Raw genomic sequence first — 19,460 nt, forward strand, 5'->3', positions numbered from 1 at the left:
ATATGTATAAACAGCTGGTATATGTTTCTTATGTTTCTTACATGTTATGCCTTATTTCCTGATCTTAAAACATGTTCTCTTATTGTTTATTCTTTCAGTGCCAAATATTACAGTATCTACAGAATGCAAGGTTTGTGACAGTTTAATTACACATTATGTCCGTTAATTATGATTTCTTTAAAACAGATTATTTTAACTGACTTTTTGTTTCAGGACAATTTCACACCAAAATGTGGAGAAGATCTGTTTAACCAACTTGAGAACATCACTGCTCAAGTGCTCCCACCACAAGTAAGTTCTGCAATAAAGTAGAACAAGTACACTGTATAAAGTTGCTCGTCAGATCTACCTTAAAAATTACTTCATGTGGTAACAAGCAGTTGAACTAGGTTTATTCAACTTAAAACATACTTTGATTGAAAGAATCGTTCATTCACAGTATTTATTTAGGTTGAATAAAACTAGTTACTTTACTTGTTACCACATTAAATATTTTTTTAAGTAGATCTGACGAACCACTTTATACAATGTAATAAAATAATGGTAACATGCACTGTGTTCTGTATGCAATAGGCTAATGTATGTAAATTTCTCTCTGATTACTGATCAGGTAGTAGTAAAGTATTTAGATATGGTGCTGAATACCCAGGAGCAGCTTCTAAAGGTTGAAACAGCAAGTCCAGAGAAAATGGCATCTTATGGGAACACAGTGCTGAATAGGACTGAGAAACTGGTGTCTACACTGGTGAAGCCAACAGAGACCACTGACTCAGTTAACATCTCTCGCAATGGCTTAGGTAAACAACCACATAAGCACAATTTAGTGACTGAATTATACTCACTATTTCCAACACTGGATCTTTCACCATGATCCAGAAGCAAAAACTAGTTTGTCCAAATGTAATGAGACAAAAAAATATCTGTTTTAAACAGATTTCAAAGATTAAACTATTTGTGCCTCTTGTTGCAAAACATTTGTACAAAGGAATCTTCTTGATTTGATTTAACATCCTAAACACTAGTATGGCATGACTATACAGTGGAGGAAATAAGTATTTGATCCCCCCACTGATTTTGAAAGTTTTAATACAAAAAAATAAATGAAACGTCTCATAATTTTATGCCAGCTTTATTTTAACAGTGACACATAGAATATCAAAAGAAAAACTGAGAAAATTACATGAAATGAGAAATAAAAAATAATTTGAATTTCATTGAAGGAAATAAGTATTTGACCCCCTAGTAAAACATCATTTAATACTTGGTGGCAAAACCCTTGTTGGCAAGCACAGCAGTCAGACGTTTCTTGTAGTTTTTTATAAGGTTTGCACTTCAGGAGTCATTTTGGGCCACTCCTCTCTGCAGATCATCTCCAAATCCTTAAGGTTTTTAGGCATGCATTTGGAAACACAAAGCTTCAGCTCTCTCCATAGATTTTCTATGGGATTGAGGTCAGGAGACTGGCTAGGCCATTCCATGACCTTGATATGCTTCTTATGGAGCCACTCCTTTGTTTCCTTGGCTGTATGTTTTGGGTCGTTGTCGATGCTGGAAGACCCATCCACGACCCATTTTCAGTGCCCTGGCGGAGGCAAGGAGGTTGTCACCCAGGATTTTGCGATACATGGCCCCGTTCATCATCCCGTCGATGCGGTGAAGTTGGCCTGTGCCCTTAGAAGAAAAACACCCCCAAAACATAATACTTCCACCACTATGCTTGACGGTGGGGATGGTGTTCTTAGGGTCATATTCTGTATTTTTCTTCCTCCAAACACGTCGAGTTGAGTTGAGGCCAAAGAGCTCAATTTTGGTCTCATCTGACCACAGCACCTTCTCCCAGTCTCTCTCGGAGTCATTAATATGTTCATTGGCAAACTTGAGGCGGGCCTGGACGTGAGCCTTCTTGAGCAGAGGGAACCTGGCGTGCACTGCAGGATTTTAAACCATTACGTCTCAGTGTATTACCAATGGTTTTTTTGGAGAGTGTGGTCCCAGCTGCCTTGAGATCATTAACCAGCTCCTCCCGTGTAGTTCTTGGCTGATTTTTAGCCTTTCTCATGATCAATGAGACTCCACGAGGTGATATCTTGCATGGAGCTCCAGGCCTAGGTCGACTGACAGTAATGTTGTACTTCTTCCACTTCCGAATAATTGCACCAACAGTTGTCACCTTCTCATCCAGCTCCTTACTTATGGCTTTGTAGCCCATTCCAGCCTTGTATAGGTCAACAGTTTTGTCCCTGACATCTTTAGACAGCTCTTTAGTCTTGCCCATGGTGGAGATGTTGGAGTGTCACTGAGTCTGTTGGCAGGTGGCCTTTTATACAGGTGACAATTTGGGACAGGTGTCTCTCATGCAGGTAACGACTTCACTGAGATTAGGGTGTGTCAGTGGTCTGTGGGAGCCAACATTAGTCATGGTTTTTAGGGGATCAAATACTTATTTCCCTCAATGAAGTGCAAATTATTATTATTATAAATTATTTTTATTTAAATAATTATTTTTATTTAAATATTATTTAATTTGCTAGATTTTCTTTCTGATATTCCATCTCTCACTGTTAAAATGAAGCTACCATAAAACATCATAGACTGTTTAATTATTTGTCAGAGTACAAACTTTCAAAATCAGTGGGGGATCAAATACTTATTTGCTCCACTGTATGTGTGTATATGGTTTATGACTTATGGTTTATGGTTCTCAGACATTCAAGTCTTTTCAGTTGGACCAAAAGCTTCCTTAAATGAAATCCCTCAACTGAGGATAAACAGCACTCAGATGGACATCGACCTCATCCACATTTCAAAGAATAATGATGGTATAGTAGCAATCTTTACTTGCTTTCACAGATCTCATTACTGGAACTCTTTACTCTTAATCCCACAGTGACCAATTACTGGTAAAATGATGTGAAAAAAGCAATGATTTAGATTCTTATTTTGTAAATTGTGCATTAAGTAATAAGTCACTTTAAGGCATGAAAGACAAAGGGACAGTGCATTTATTCATATACTCATATTCACTATATGCAGTCCTGTGCAAAGGTCTTAGGCTATGTGAGAAAATATTTATGCTATTCTGGGAAGAAGGCACATATTACACAACATACCCATGCAAAAGAAGTGATTTTATAGGTGTGAGTATCTTAACCATTTTCAAAGCTCTCCTCTAGGAAGCCCTGTATTTTACCACCGAAACCTAGTTTATCTGATCAGTCCATTAAATTTAATCAGGTGCTACCGATGGAACCAAAATATATGATGGAACCAAACTTCTCCTCCCTGAAGTCACACATTACTGCATGACTTCAGGGAGTGCTGGAACCTATCCCAGCAGTCATCAGGTGGAAGGCAGGAAACACCCTGGACAGGTTGCCAGTCTATAACAGGGACTAATCATTACAAATACATTTTGTGTTAAAGCATTTTTATAGGCAAAAACACACTTACTGACTTTCACTGGCAAGAAACAGTTTTCATGACTTTGTACTTCTGCATGGCGCTCTGTGTGCATAGCTACTGGACAAATATGTGTCTGGATGACAGTATCTTACTAGAGAAAATATTTTGGTGAAGAATTTCCATTAACACTGTAGAGTAAAATGATGCACCACCACTCTTGTGTCAGCTAAACCTTCCTGCAGGTACTTTGCTGTCAAATGGACGTTTTACTTCTGCTCTTTGGCATATAAGTAGTTCTATCTGAGAGTTTTCATGCTGTTCCAGATCTTGCCTTGATTTGAACAGCTCCCCTTAGCTTTCATTTCTTAGTGACATTTTGAGCAGTGGAAATTGTGAGGTGGAAACACTTTGATATGTTTTTATAGACTTAAAAAATAAATTAGCTTTTTTTCCCCTCAAATCCCTAACCTGTTGCTTAAAGGAGCCTATGATTATTGAGTGTTAGCACAAAGTTTGAATTTTACTCATCAGTCCACAATTCCTAATGACGGTAATTGACCTACCTTATCAGACCTAATGAGCCAATTAAGGCATAACAAGTTAATTAAATTCAACTGGAAGGATATCAAGACTTATATTAAGTAACTGACATTAATATTTACAGAAAATGTTATTTCTCAAAAAGTAGTTTTAGTCAAGAAACTCAACAGAGTCACAGGTCTGGGCTAAAACCATTACCTCGCACTGTAAGGGTCCAGCCTGCTGTGCCGGCCGCCAGCAGAGGGCAACAGTGGCAAGGTGCCCAGCCTGCATCACCAGTTGCCAGCAGAGGGTGGTGAAGTGTCATAACTTCAGGGAACTCAAATTCCCAGAAGCCCTTGGGCTGATTAGGCCCAACCTGACACACCTGTGGATTCCTCTACTTAAGCCTGTGGCAAATAGCAGCCCTTTACCACACCTTTGTAGAGGGGTGACCGGTATGGTACTCAGCCCAGTTGGGTATTTAAACAAAAAGAAAAGAAAAAGCCACAAGAAGGCTTGAGCTACAAATGGCTCCGAGCCATACAAAAAGGTGTTTGCTCCACAAAGAGCAAACAAGTGAAACATGAAGTCTGCCTTCCCTTCATAATTACAGTGGAAGAGTCTTTTGTTGTAACCATTGTATTATCTTAGTTTAATGTTGTTTTAATATATTATGGTCCTTTTTTTCATAACTTATAAAAATTGCCAATAGTATGCTGATATCTCTGTACCTAGCTAGCTAAATTACCCAATCCAGTAGTACTGACGCATGAAGCATCAGAATGTAACTGCTGCTTCATTTAAGGTGAAACGGGAAAAACTAGAAGCTGCCAAATAGCTGACTTCAGCTTCATATCACTGAAGAATTAGGGATGTAACTAAATGCCAGCAGTGAGGAGCTGAACTTTACCCTCCTCTGCTATCTGCTATCACTGCTGCCCCTCGAGGTCAGTGTTCTGTATGTGCCTCTTTCGGCTGGTATGTTCAGTAAAGAGCCCTTCTTGCAGCAGATCATGGCTTCCTCTCTGTTGACACCACAATATGCAAGCTAGCCACACAGTTGTTACATCGCATTCAACATTCTAACTTCAGAGAACACCTATTGCAGGGGTGCACAACTCCTGCACAGTTTGGCAGTTCCCCTTCTCAAACACACCCACTAAATCTGGCAATTAACAGATGAGTGTAATTAGGTGTGTTTGAGCAGGAAAAATCACTAAATTCTGCAGGACATTGGCCCTCCAGGACTGCAATTGTGCAACCCTGATCTATTGGGATCTTATCTAGCCAGCTATCTTGTGAGGCATCCCTGCCCATCACTTTCATTCAGACTGAGCAGTAGTGGGTTATGGTCTAGCTTCGCGCTAGAACTTTCAGTACAGTTCAGTTCAAGAAGTCACAAAATGAAGGGAAGAACTCAGAGGTTTCATGCATCGTGGTAGTAAAAGCAGAGAAAAACATCACAAAATCCAATTAATTTAAGTAGAAAAATAAAGATGGCTGAGATTAAATACATGGGGGTTGTGCCTAAAAAGGGTCTAGAATCAGCCCTGGTGGATACGGAGATGTTGAACATTTCTGAAGTTCAGAAATTTTGCACGTGTCACAAATACTGCAAGTAACAATAGGCAGAAATATTGTTCTTGCTTTGAAAAGAACAGTTAGTGTTTTATTGTGAGGCTTATATATTATTATCTGAAAAGCTATAAGGAAGGAAAGTGGTGGTTGTTTGTTAGAGATTATTGCGTTTAATGTGTTTCATTCAGTTTTTTATTGATTCCTTTTAGTGTTTTTTTTTTGTTTTTTTTTGAGTAGACAATGCTCGTTATAGTAATACAGTTTTGTTGCTGTACTTCAGGATCAGCTGCTGCAGCTTTCATGAGCTTCTCTAGCATGGCGAGCATGCTGAAACCCAGTTTCTTTAACACAACTAACAACACGGTAAAAACCATGATGTCCATTGTGGTGTCAGCAACACTGCCCAAAACCACCAACACGCAGCTCTCAAGACCGGTCAACTTCACCCTGGAACACATTGAGGTGAGTTTATTGATGATATTTCATTTCAAATTTAAAATGCATTTTCTAATATAAGCATATATTTAATGATACTTTATGCAGCTGTCCACCTTATCTTGGCATTAAAAAGTGCCTGATGCAATTTACTATAAAGACCTAACAGCCAGGTAGCAAACATAATAAGATCAAAGAGGCGGTCACTTTTGAACTTTTACCTCTTTGAAAAAAAAATGTGGCTGTTGGAATTTAATGCATTTCCCTCTTGAAACACGAAATACAGTGAAGAGACTATTAAAAAGACCCACTGATGTGTGAAATGCTTGTTTTGTTTTTGGCACGACAGTTAAAAGCACATATAGTAAATAAGCTTATTTGGTTCTGCAGTTGCTCCATTACTAAAGCTAATTGTGTACACTTCCGTGGAAGCTGTGGCTTCTCTGTGCCTTATAACAGAAATTTTACAGTCTCTGATGAACTGCAAAGAGCTAAGAGGTTATGTTCACCACACATCCAAAATAATGGAGATCCCAAATGACCAGGATGTGCTGAATGAAATCATCCAACCAGCCAAAACATATATTACTTAATAATAAATTATATATAATAATAATACTTAGTAATAACAATTTTGGCAACTTTAAATTCCAGTATTCTTAGAAAATGACTACCAGATTAATGAGACAGAATTTTAATTAGAATCCGTATCATCAAAAAACTTCTGTTCTCCTACTTAGTGGAAACTTGCATTCATTCAAAAAGTAGGTGAGCTGGCCATGAAGCTGCAGCTGGTTTCATTTGCATTAAAATTCTCACAAGATAACTAAACTTGCCATCTTTTAGTCAATTCAATTCAACTGGAATCAAATTGAATAAACTAAATCCAGTTAAGCCTTTTAACAAGCAGAATTAAACAGGGATTTGCACTACAGCTTATGTCATGACCATCTTAGTCCCCTGACCTAACCCCCATCGCAAACTTGTGGGGTGAGCTAAAGAGCAGTGTGCACAAGAAATGACCAAAGTCCCTGGACGATCTGGAGAGATTCCATAAAGAGGACTGGTTTTGGGACCATCGAGAGATGTTGTACAATGTGGTAAATGTGGTTTTGATAAAAAATAATTATTTCATGATTTTTTTTTTTTTACTTCAATTAAAGGATTTTTCTATTTTTTTTCAGCATTAGATTAAGCTAATTTACCAAAACGTGAATTTGTTATAAACCCTTTTACTCATCTTTACCAGAGATATCAATAATTGGGGAGAGGACAGTGTGTTACAGCTGGCATATTGTCATTTACCACCATTACTTTGTTATAGTTGTTGAGCAGAGGATGGAACTGAGCTATATTGTGCGGATAAATTCAGTCTTGGTAATTTATTTAAAATTGTAAGTGGTTGGTCAGTTCGCTTTATGATCAGAAATGCTGGTTTTGACTCTCTGCCTGCCTGTAGCTCCCATCACACTTCTCACGGCTGAATGTATAGGCTCTTCAACCTGTGCCCGTGGCTAAAGATACAGGTGCTCCCATCTCTGTTCCTGAAGATGTTGCAGCGGCTCTTTCTATACTTGATAATGTTGCCCCACAACTGCCTGCACTTGAGAATGTTGCTGTAGTCCTGCTGACACCTCTTGACATTGCTGCATGTCCTGCCTGTGACAGAGGAAGACACTACAGTCCTGCTTGCATCAAAGGACATCACTGCTGCCCTGCCCATCACAGACGATGCCTATAAGAATGTTGCTACTGCCCCACCAGCAGTCCATGATGTCTGTGCTGTGTCTCCTCCGTGGTCCCACCTTCTTATTAGTGGTTAGCATTTTCAACGGGGTTTAGTTTGTCCTTTCTGGGTGTTTATTCTCTCATATGCTGTATAAGAAGCCCTCATGTTTCTCTGCCCCCTCATCTGGTCTTGCATATTGTTGCCGATATTTTGGCTCATGCTTCTTTGCAGAATTGTTTTAATTTGGCTACACTGGAGGGTTTTCAAGCACAAACTGCCCATTTAAGATCTCGCCACAGCATCTCAATGGAAAGTCAGGACTTCGGCCACATCAAAACCTTAATTTTGTTTATTTGAGCCATTCAGAGGTGGACTTGCTTGTGTTCTTTGAATCATTGTCCTGCTGCATAATCCAATTGCACTTGAGCTTTAGGTCACAAACTGATAGGCTGACATTCTCCTTCAGGATTTTCTGATAGGGAGCAAAATTCATGGCTCCATCATTTGCAAAGCAGCCCTGGCCCATCACATTACCACCACCATGTTTGACTATTGGTATGGTGTTCTAATGGTGGAAAGCAGTGTTAGCTCTATGCCAGATGTAATGAGATCCCTGTCTTCCAAAAAGGTCCACCTTTGACTCATCAGTCCACAGAATATTATCCCAAATGTCTTAAAGGTCATTTATATGTTTGTTGGCAAATGTGAGTGTTTGTGTTCTTTTTGTCAGCAGCGGTTTGCACCTTGCAATTCTCCCAAGAACGCCATTTTTGCCCAGCGTCTTTGTTATTGTAGATTTGTGTACATTGACCTTAACTGAGGTAAATGAGGCCTGGAGTTCTTTACGATCGTCTGGGTTCTTTTGTGACCTTATGGATGAGTCATTGATGTGCTCTTGGTGTAGTTTTGGTAGGCCGGCCACTCCTAGAAAGGTTCACCACTGGTCCAAATTTTCTCCATTTGTGGATAATGGCTCTCACTGTGGTTCACTGGAGTCCCAGAGCCTTAGCAATGGCTTTGTAACCCTTTCCAGACTAGTAGATTTCAATTAGCATCTGTATTTGAATCTCTTTAGAATATGGCATAATGTGCTGCTCAAAAGACCTTTTAGCCTGCTTTACATTACCAGATAGGTTCTATTTAAGTGATGTTTAGATTCAACATGTCTGGCAGTAATCATGCCTGGGTGTGGCTAGTGAAACTGAACCCAGTAGTCAATTGAATTCGGTTAATTGGTTGATTTAGTAGCAAAGGGGGCAATAACTTTTTCACACAGGGCCAGGTAGGGCTGAACAGCATTTTTCCTTTAATAAATGGAATGGTCATTTAAAAGCATTTTGTGTTTACCTGGGCTAACTTTGCCTAATATTAAATGTAGTTTAATTATCTGAACCATTCAAGTGTGACAAATATGCAGAAATAGGAGAAACTGGGAAGGGGCAGATGCTTTTTCACAGCACTGTATGTACATTAGCAATACAGCAGCAATCTCCTTTTTATACTGCACAATATGATTACCACAGCCTCAAAGACAATCATTTCCTTTCTCTTTTTTCTAGGAAATTGATCCTAATGGTACACTTTCCTGTGTGTACTGGAATAACACTGTATGGGTTGAAGATGGGTGTTCCCTTCTCCAGACCAACAGCAGCCACACTGTGTGCTCCTGCATTCATCTGTCAACCTTCGCTCTCATCATGCAGACCAACCCAGACCAAGCCTTAGATGATGTAAGAACAACTGAAGATTTAAAAACATATGCATAATTGACTGGATTTAAGAAACTTATAAAAATTGCTAGCATTTTTCATCTCAAGGTCCCAAAGCCCTGAAAGTTATAAGGCTCTTAATTCCTGCCAGTTAATCTGCTTCAGCTGAAATGACACCATCCCAGTGACTTACTCTATCATAAAACCATTTTACCCTACTTACTGCCAAGGACTAAAATGATTTAAAATTATATTCTGTACAGCCAAGTGAGCAGCAGCCCCTATTGATTGTTCTGGTTGTGACACAATCAGTGAAAAAGGGAGATTGTAGGGATTGAAGTCATTCAGACAGGGGGTGGGGCAACTTAAGGACTAACTGCATGAGATTCCTGTTTAACCTCCAATTACCAGGGGGGGTCTTGAGTTGAGATAATCGCTGGCACTGCTACCAGCAAATTTTCTTCTTCCTCATCATCACTGGAAAGTGGCCGTGACTGAATAACATGCCCTTTTTACAGCAAGTTTGTATGCGGAACTTCTTATTAGCTCCTGTGCAAATAGCAGAGACGCCACCCTCCGGCCTCCACACATAATGCCCTCCTGACCATGGCTATGCCTTGACACCCTGTCCATGAATATCACGAACAGGAGTGGAGACAGGGCACAACCCTGGTGGAGTCCAATGCTAACACTGAAAGAGCCTGACTTAATGCTGAGTATACAAACACAGCTCTCACTTCAGGAGTACAGAGATTGAATAGCCTGGACTAGTAGCCCTGGCATCCCATACTCCCAGAGGACCTCCTACAAGATATCTTGGGGAAAAAACACATGTAGACTGGACCGCATTGTTCCTCCTCAATCTGAGGTTCAGCGATTGGTTGGAGTCTCCTTTCCAGCACCTTGGCAGGTAGACTGGGCAGTGTGATACCCCAGTAGTTGGCACACACCTTCTGGTCCCCTTTCTTAAAAATATGGACCACCACCCGAGTCTGCCAGTCTAAGGGTACTGTTGCCAAGGTCCATGCAATATTGCAGAGGCGTCAGCCACGACAACCCCACAACATAGAGTCTTAAGCATTTCCGGACAAATTTCATCCAACCCAGCCACTGAGGAGCTTGCCAACTACCTCAGTGACCTCCATCAGGGAAATGGAACATGACACGCCAGAAGCCTCGGGCCCTGACTCCAATGAGGGAGGCATGTCTCTCGGATTAAGTAGTTCCTCAAAGTGATCCTTCCACCGACCGACAACATCCTCATTTGAAGTCAGAGTTTTTCCACCACTGCCAAATACAGCTTGGGTGAAGCCACCCGGACCGCTCACGAGTTGTCAAACAGCTGTCCAGAACTTCCTTGAGGCCGACCAAAAGTCTTTTTCCATGGCCTTACCGAACTCCTCCCATGGCCTAGATTTTGCTTCCGCCACCATTGCCGCTGCCACTTTTTCGCTTGTCGGTATCTATTTGCTGAATCGGGTGTCCTCCAGGCCATCAAGTCCCTAAAGGCCTCTTTCTTCAGCTTCACGGTCTCCCTTACCACCAGTGTCCACCAGGGGTTTCTTGGGTTACTGCCCAGCAGCTTCCACAGTGGAGATTTTGAACAGGGTCCATTCAGACTCCATGTTCCCTACCTCCTCCGGAACATCAGAAAAGCTCTCCCACAGGTGGGAGTTAAAATCCTTTTGAACAGTTGTTCCCAGCACACCCTCACTATTCCTTTGGGCCTATCGGGTCTGACCATCAGTCTTGCCAGATGGTGATCGGTTGACAGCTCAGCACCTCTCTTTACCTGAGTGTCCAGAACATGTGGTCCCAAGTCAGATGAAACAACAACAAAGTCAATCATTGACCTTTGACCCAAGGAGCTCCGGTACCATGTACACTGGTGAACATCCTTGTATTCGAACTTGATGTTCATTATGGACAATCCATGCTTAGTACAGACGCCCAATAACTGTGTTGCCTGTGGGAGCACAGTTATTCAACTGCACTACTTCAAATGATTGCTAATTGGTTTTGTCATGTTTTGTTTTGCTATCCGGTGTTGAAAAAAAGATGATGTGTCTCACACTTGCCTCCTGTCAAGGGTACTTTCTCTTGATTTGAGTTTTTCCTTGCCATTGTCACACTTGGCTGCTTCAAAGGAGGTACGCAGTTCTCCTACACTTAATTATCTACTTGAAGGTGGAAAAAAGAGCTAAAATTGCTTTCAAAAGAATATTGAAGCCAATATGATCATTTCAGGATAACAGCTATAAAATGACCAATGCAAAGTATACTAATATTCAGGCTTTTCAGCTTTTTTTTTAATTTACTATGTATGTGGTACACAAAGATATTTTACAAAATCAATATATAGATGTAAACACAGTATTGTCACCTGCCACACATGAGCTAAATAAGTTTTTACTCACTGTGAGCAGATCTTAAGAAATATTTTTTTATAAGTAAATTGTGGGCCAAAACATATTTTCTTTCTTCTTCTTTTGTTTTAAAGTAAATTATTGTATCATTACAATCAGAATAAGAAATGAGATTATTAAGTATTTACTGTTCATTTCCAGAGTGACCCTCTCTTGGAGCTGCTCAACACGGTGGCTGTGGCAGTGGGGCTGTTTTTCCTGAGTTTGTCTCTGTTGACCTTTGCCCTTTGTTGTCGAAACATGAGAGTTAACCTCGCTCCACTGATAAACCTGTGCATCAGCCTGTTTCTGGCTCACCTCCTCTTCCTTCTCACACAGACATTCCTGCAGTACATACAGACTAATCAGGTGAGAATTGTTAACTTCTATTTTACCTCATCAGCTGTGGATAAATATAATGGCAATGCTAAAGTATAACATACTTCAGATTAAAGAGTGTTCAGATTAAAATATAATAAAGTAGCAGTGTTTTCTGATATTCATTCATTCATTCTCTCTCTCTCTCTCTCTCTCTCTCTCCGTTCAGCTGCTGTGTGCAGCAATGGCAGGTGTTCTGCATTTCCTTTTTCTCTCAGCTTTTGTGTGGATGTTCTTTGAAGCTGTTCTTCTCTTGATTTCTGTGAAGAACCTCACAAAGATCAGATCAAAGCAGAAGGATGTGCTCGGCTGGAAATGTTTGATTGTGATTGGATATGTTATTCCTCTGATTGTGGTGGGAGTGTCTGTTGGACTGTTTCCTGATGGATACGGCAGTGAACAGTAAGAACGTAGAGTGGGCGTGGTTTCATTACATTACTTTCTCAGTTAGAATTTAATTTTTTAATTAGAATTGATTTAATTCAGCAATTTTCTACAGATGACAATCTGTGACACGTTCTTTGTTTTTCCTTTGTGTAGATGTTGGATTAAGACAGACAGGGACTTTGTCTGGAGTTTTCTGGGTCCCGTATGTTTTATTATTATAGTAAGTTCCAAGAAATCTCTTCTACAGTACACTGTAAAAAGTACTATTTTAAATTAAATATAGGGTTTCAATGATTAGCATATCATTACATTCTGATTTTATTTACATTTTGCTAGTTTTACATATTTACTAGTTTTATTCAACTTAAAAAACTATGTTGATTGAAAGAATCATTCTTTCAAAGCATTTATTCAGGTTGAGTAAAACTAGTTAATTTACTTGTTACCACATGAAGTAATTTGGTAGGTGAATAATCATTTGGAGTATTCTGAGGGCCATTACATATATCACACTGGATTATGCATCAGGAATTATAATGTTGCAATAATCAGAATAATTGTTTCCTACATTTGCAGTTCAACTTGATCTTCTTCATCGTGATCATCATCACTCTGAGAAAAACTGTGGCAGGACTGAACTGTGAATTTTCCCAAGTGAAACAAATGAGGTAACAAAAAGCACACATCTTATTGTCACAATTTGACATCCACACATTGAATTCTTTGTTAAAGTTTTGATTTACATTTATCATATTTTGCAGACACTTATTTGGAGTAATTTACAGTTTAATCTAGTTACAGAGGTAGATGAATGTATCCGTAAGAGTTTTACTCAATGACACTTTTTAGTATAATGTGTTGTTCTTGCTCAAGTGAGGAATTGAAGCTCAGTGTCTCATGTGGAGGACAGAGGTGTTATGCACTATGGTACACCAACAATGAGGTATCCACTAACATAAAATAAACAGGCAGAATCTACCTTCTCTCTCTCTCTCTCTCTCTCTCTCTCTCTCTCTCTTTCTCTGTATCTCTAGAATTCTTGCCTTTAAAACACTGATCCAGATTGTCATCCTCGGTTGTCCCTGGATCCTGGGTTTTTTCATAAATGGCAGTAAGGTGCTGATGATTGTCTTCCTGTTCCTCAACTCCCAGCAGGGCACCTTCATCTTCCTGGTCCACTGTGTCCTCAACCAAGAGGTCAGTCATTGCTTGTATCTTATTTAACTAGCATTTTATCCTAAACATGCCACTTTCACTTAGTGATTTGTCTTTTTTCTACTACCAGGTAAATTAGTTTGAACTTGTTTCTGTCTTTGTTTACTTTTATTCATTATTGTTCCTTTCCAGCCCTTCGGTGAGGTAGAGTCTGTAGCTTTAAACCTCGTTCATCTTTATTAAAGATGTATACGAATGATGCGTTTGCGTCTTTGTGCTAATCCATAGCACTTGCCATGCCGTTAGTATATGCTGCAGAAATCCATAAACAAAAAAGTAACTAATCAATCAAAGACCCAAAAGTGGTGCTGCAGAAATGATTGTCTTTCTGGCAGGTTCTCCAATCAACTTAAATAAAGTGCACAAGATGTATACACTTGAATCATGTAATTAATTTTAGTTTTGCAGAGGTTCCCAACTTTTTTGGAAACATGGTTGTGAGTATTGATTATTTCCTGCATTTAGAGGTCCAACTTCATCATCATCATTATCATCATCATAAATCACTCTTAGAAAAACCACTGAGCAGTGAATATTGCCAAATCAAACGAATAAGGTAACAAGCAGCACACTTCTTATTTTCACATTCTAACATTGGAAACAAAGGGAAAACAAAAAGAGAAGCACATGCCTAGACACAAGAGGGAAGGTAATCAAATCAGACACTGACAGATTCAGAGCAAGGACAGTACAGAAGCCCCCTCTCTAACATGCAGCTCCTGAGGCACAGAAACAAAACCCAAAGGAGCTGACCTAGAGGAGAGTTCAGAAACAGAACTACAGAACTGGATAGGGTACTGAACAGGAAACAGGACAGGAGATTGGATGGGGGAGCAGACAGAGGACTGGACAGATGACTGAATGGGGAGCGAACAGGTGACAGGGAGGCTAACCAGGCATCTGGACGTGGGACTTGATGAGGGAAAAGACAGTTGATTGAATGAGAAGGTGGATAAGACAGGAGGTTGGACATGGAACAGAACAAGAGACTGAAGAAATGATTGGACATGGACAGAATTTAGTGGACAGAAGACTAGACAGAAGAACTGATGGGGGTGAGACAGAATATCTTCCAGACACCAGACTGGGCAGATGACGGCACAAGACTGGGCTGAAGACTGATCAATAAAATGAATGGACATCATAACAAAGACAGTGACAGGGACTATAGCAAGGAGATTAACAGGGACTGGTATGAACATTAAGGTTGAAACAGGAACTGAGATGTTGATGGCTGACTGAGCAGTTGGCTCGGTGGCCAGCTAAGCAGAAGGCTGGGTGTGGAACATGCACTGGAACAGTGTGCTGGGAGGCCTATGCAGGGACTGTAGCTGCCCAGGGAGCAGGAAGAGGAACTGTCTGGAGTTCAGGAACTGGAACGCCTTTGGAAGCCACCACAGATGAGGTACCTTACTTAGCTATCACTGGAGAAGGGGCTAAGGGAGCCACCATGGAGAAGGTAGTTCTTCATGGCATGATGAGAGCAGGCATCTGCTGGCCAGTGCTCTGTATGGCACTGGGCAGAGCGTTGAGGGCAAACATCAATGGGCCAATGCTCTCCAGATCACGGGGTGGTGCTGTGAGACCGGCAACAGAGTTCAATGAGTCAGGAAACTCAGTCCAGTAGGTCAGGGGTTTTAGAGGCCAGCAGATTAGGGGACTTGGAGGCTGGCTTTGGAGCAGTTTGGGAAACCAGCACAGTAGCAGTTTGGGGTACAATTTCAGGGACCATCACTGACTGAGAAGGGCACTTGGCAGCTGGTAAGGTAGACTTGGAGGCTACAGGCAGGTCAGGAGATATGGAGGCCATAGGCAGAACAGGAGCCAGGTCAGGGTAAAAGACCAGGGATGCAACCCATTTTAGCTTTGCAGTCAAAGGGGACTGTAGTCAGTACTGGAGAGTGCTCGTCAGTATCAGAGACTGACAGGTTCATGGTCTCTGGTGGCCCTGCATTGATATCTTCAGAGGCATGGAAGTCTGCATCACCCTCAGATGCACTAGGGTGCACTTCAAGCCTGAGTGTCAGCTTAAAGGTGCTCTCCGGGCCACAAGACAATGTTGTGAGGAAAGGTGCCAACTGGCAGGTGCTCTCCAGAGCACAGGGCAGTATTGGGGCTGCACTGACATTCACAGAGGCAGGCCAATCTGCATTGTTGTCTTCTAGTGCTGGCAAGCTTACTGCGATATCCTCAGGGCCAGGCAGGCCTGCTGCATCGACATCCTCAGAGGCCTCAGGAGGAGCCACAGGCTGGAAAAGCTGTGCTTGAAAATTAAAATTCCTCCAAAATCTTTACCATTTTTGCTCTCTTATCTAAAGAGAATCTCTTATCTTACCTTTTCCTCTTAAAAATGCACCCTGATATAGTCCAGAGGGGTAGGGCAAGTTAACTGCTGAAAATAACAGTGCACTTCATGACAAAACCATCACAGGCTTCCTCCCCATCATACACACATGGAGTCACAACTGTAGAAGGCAACAAACAAGGTTTCTCTACTTGAAGTGTGGCGAGTAAGTTTTCCAGATACTTACATAAGCCAATTATTGAACTTTGCATTGGGCTTCAGTTCATTAGAAAAAACGTCAGCTTAGTTAAGACCTGAGTAAACATACCATCAGGAGCAGTGTTATTTGGAATGGAAGTACAACACTTATTGCCGAACAAGGTATACAGGTTGAACGTTTAGTACGGGAAGGGAGAGTGAGTTTCAAGAATTAAATTAAGAAGTGCACACATGGAGTACCTACCCAAATATACACAATAACATGATTTGAAACATAAGCCATCTACGTAAACCTCCATGTCAGAACGACAAGCAAAATCCTTTATAATTTCATCAACACAGTTATGATCAACTGCTAAAAATTCAGAGTCAGGTATGGTAAGAAGAAAATTTGATTGTGAGATTAGAACTTCTTATCAAAACATTTTCGTACCCACATCGCTACTGTGCACTCATATGGTGTGTTAAATGGGTGTTGTGCACCGTTTGTACCTAATGTGATGTGTATAGGGTTAAAGGGTGAAAAAGAATGATGTTTTCAGCCCTCAGACAACCAGGCAGTCTCTGAGCTACAACATCCAAGGTCTTTGAAAAGTATACCACAGGGTGATACCAAGGGCCATTCTGCTGTGCTAACACCAGCATGTTCATGTGCATAGAAATTAAAAGGGTTCTGATAGTCCAGTAGTCCCAGGGCTGGAGCAAAGCAGTGCAAGCTCTTAAGAGTCTGAAAGGCTTGATGTATTTCTGAGTGAATACGGTAGGCTTGGGCACCTTGTCGGATTAAGAGCAGGCTGGGGTGCACAACAGTAATTCATAAGTCCTAGAAAGGCTAGCATGCCCCTCTTCGCCATGGGTGGACTGAAAGAATGGATGAGATTTCATCTTTTGTCTGAGAGTCATTGTTTGCCCCCCGTTGTGTCAGATGGTGTAGCAACAGCAAAGAGCCCTCAGCGCAGGTGGATTCATCTTTTTGTCTTGATCAACAGGTCATCAGCATATTGTAAAACAGTACAATCTTCAGGCAGTGACAGAATAGAGAGTGAATCATGCACAGCTATGGTAAAAACCATGGGTGAATCGACAAAGCCCTGTGGCAACCTAGTCCATGTGTGTTCTTTACCTCTAAATGTGATGGCAGATAAAGGCTGTGACTTAGGGTGTACCAGAATGCACACATCAGGGACAATAGGTGTGTGAGGGATAACAACATGGTTAACCCTTTTCAAATCTTGTGTGAAGCACCAGCCTCGCCCTTCTGGTTTTGGCATGGGGTTAACTGGAGTATTGTAGGGTGAGACAGTGGATACAATAACTCCCTGCTCAAGTAAAGATTGAATTACCCCTCCAATACCATTTTCATTGCTTGCAACAGACAGGTTTAGTGGTAGATGTTTGAGCCTTGTAGGGATCACAATTTAGGAGACCCACCTGGTCTTTGTGGTCGGCCCATAGTATATAGGGGGCCGAGCTAAAGTGTTTGGGAATGGAAAGGGGCTCACACACAGGCTCAAAGGTGACTGAAAATTAAGAATTTGTGCCCTCTGTGTCATGCAACAGCATTTTAGTACTGTTAAAGGAGATGGTGAAGTTTAAACATAATGTCGCTAACCAATAGCTTGAATGGGGAATTTGGCATAATAACAAAATGATTGATAAGAGAAATGTTATGATCATTTGGACATGTCATGGGTAGAGATCTTGTTTTAGTGCATTGAATTGGCACCTCACTCACTCCCACAGAATTAATCGTGGCAACTTAAATAATAACAAACAGTTACCATACACAATGGCGTTGTTGCGTCCAGTCCAACATCCAGAGAGAATTTTGCGAGCCCTTTAAAATCCATAAATCTTTTAAAGCCTTTCTAAGCAACTTGGTAACTGAATATGGTTGATTTGGGACTAACCAGCATTGTGGCAATGCCAGATACTGGCCTCTGTGAACAGCAATGTCTCAAAAGTTGATTAAATGTGTGAGTGCATAAGCATCAATTTCCAAGTCTATGTATACTGGAGTTCTTTAACAATATAAATGGTGACTCAGGAGGTGAACACACTCAGCTTAGGTGCATATTGTATGTTCTGGATAAAAAGCAAACGTAACACCTCTATGCACTTTAACTCTTTCTGTTAGCACAGTGGTCAGTATCCATTCCAATTTTTATTCATAAATATCTAAATTGTTGGCCAGACATTTTTGGCATGCCCTGAGATCAAACGGCACTCAGACATGTGCAATGATCTGCATGCATTTCCTGTAATTCCAGCTTGGAAGAAAATCAAGGCTTGGAAGAAAAAAATACTTTTTGACTATTAATGTTTACGTTGTTGAGTTTCAGTGCTGTCACTCTCTTTTAGTGTTTTTAACTACCTGATTCTATCATGTACTTTCAGGTCAGAAAGCAGTACAGGAAGTGGCTGAACACACTTTGCTGCTGCTTCAAACCCTCAGCATTGAGAGATGTGATGGAAAACCCGACATCTACACACTAATTAAAACAGCATTTCGATAATAAGATCAGAACATCCAAACATAACGTACTTTTTGTTTAGTGTTGTTTTGTTCATTTATATCTGTTCTTTGTTTGAATACTTTTTTGTAATTTGTAAACTACAGTTTCTTAAATTTTCTACTGGAAGTATGGTTTACTCTGTTCAACCTATAATAAACTGAAAACCATACAAAAACATGGTAATTACACATACAAATATATTTGTCTTTGTACAGATTCAGTGTGCACTTCACTACAAGCTGCCCAAATCAAAAGAAGAAATATATTTTTAAAAATAGTATAAGATAAAATAGACATACACAGCATATTTATAGTTCAGGATAGGGAACCATGGCTGGGATATTGCAGTCCTAAAGTGATGATGTTCATGGTTGGAATGTTGTACTTTATGAACTTTATTGTTCATATTTTTTGTACACTCATTCCAAATTTGATGCCTGCAACAAGCTCCTCTATCACCTTTCCTTCTAATAGTACTTAATCATTTAATCGTTTGATCGTCTTAATCATTTAATCGTTTAAGACACCAACTGATCTAGTTTTGAAAGCCAGTCCAGGGCATTTGTTGTTGTATGTTGTACTTAATGATGCACCAATGGGACACACTCGGGCCCATCTGGCAACTGCCTTGCCTAACAATGTTAGATTCACTTCTGGGTATCACCCACAGTCTAATGGACG

General features: G+C 40.6%; 1 protein-coding gene across 1 annotated transcript in view; it reads left to right on the forward strand.

The window, feature by feature from the left end:
- The window catches only part of LOC118801328, a 34,736-nt gene extending 15,977 nt beyond the window's left edge, over positions 1–18,759 (forward strand). Inside the window, exons 11-22 of the mRNA XM_036561583.1 lie at positions 99–130; positions 214–291; positions 611–797; positions 2,706–2,819; positions 5,783–5,964; positions 9,226–9,396; positions 11,943–12,149; positions 12,328–12,560; positions 12,699–12,765; positions 13,122–13,213; positions 13,580–13,742; positions 18,661–18,759. Of these exons, the coding sequence (XP_036417476.1) occupies positions 99–130; positions 214–291; positions 611–797; positions 2,706–2,819; positions 5,783–5,964; positions 9,226–9,396; positions 11,943–12,149; positions 12,328–12,560; positions 12,699–12,765; positions 13,122–13,213; positions 13,580–13,742; positions 18,661–18,759 (1,625 nt within the window). The remainder of the gene's footprint in view (positions 1–98; positions 131–213; positions 292–610; positions 798–2,705; positions 2,820–5,782; positions 5,965–9,225; positions 9,397–11,942; positions 12,150–12,327; positions 12,561–12,698; positions 12,766–13,121; positions 13,214–13,579; positions 13,743–18,660) is intronic.
- The last annotated feature ends 701 nt before the right edge of the window (positions 18,760–19,460 follow it).

Source organism: Colossoma macropomum, unplaced genomic scaffold (genome assembly GCF_904425465.1).
Source record: "Colossoma macropomum unplaced genomic scaffold, Colossoma_macropomum, whole genome shotgun sequence".
In the NCBI taxonomy this organism is placed as follows: Eukaryota; Metazoa; Chordata; class Actinopteri; order Characiformes; family Serrasalmidae; genus Colossoma; species Colossoma macropomum.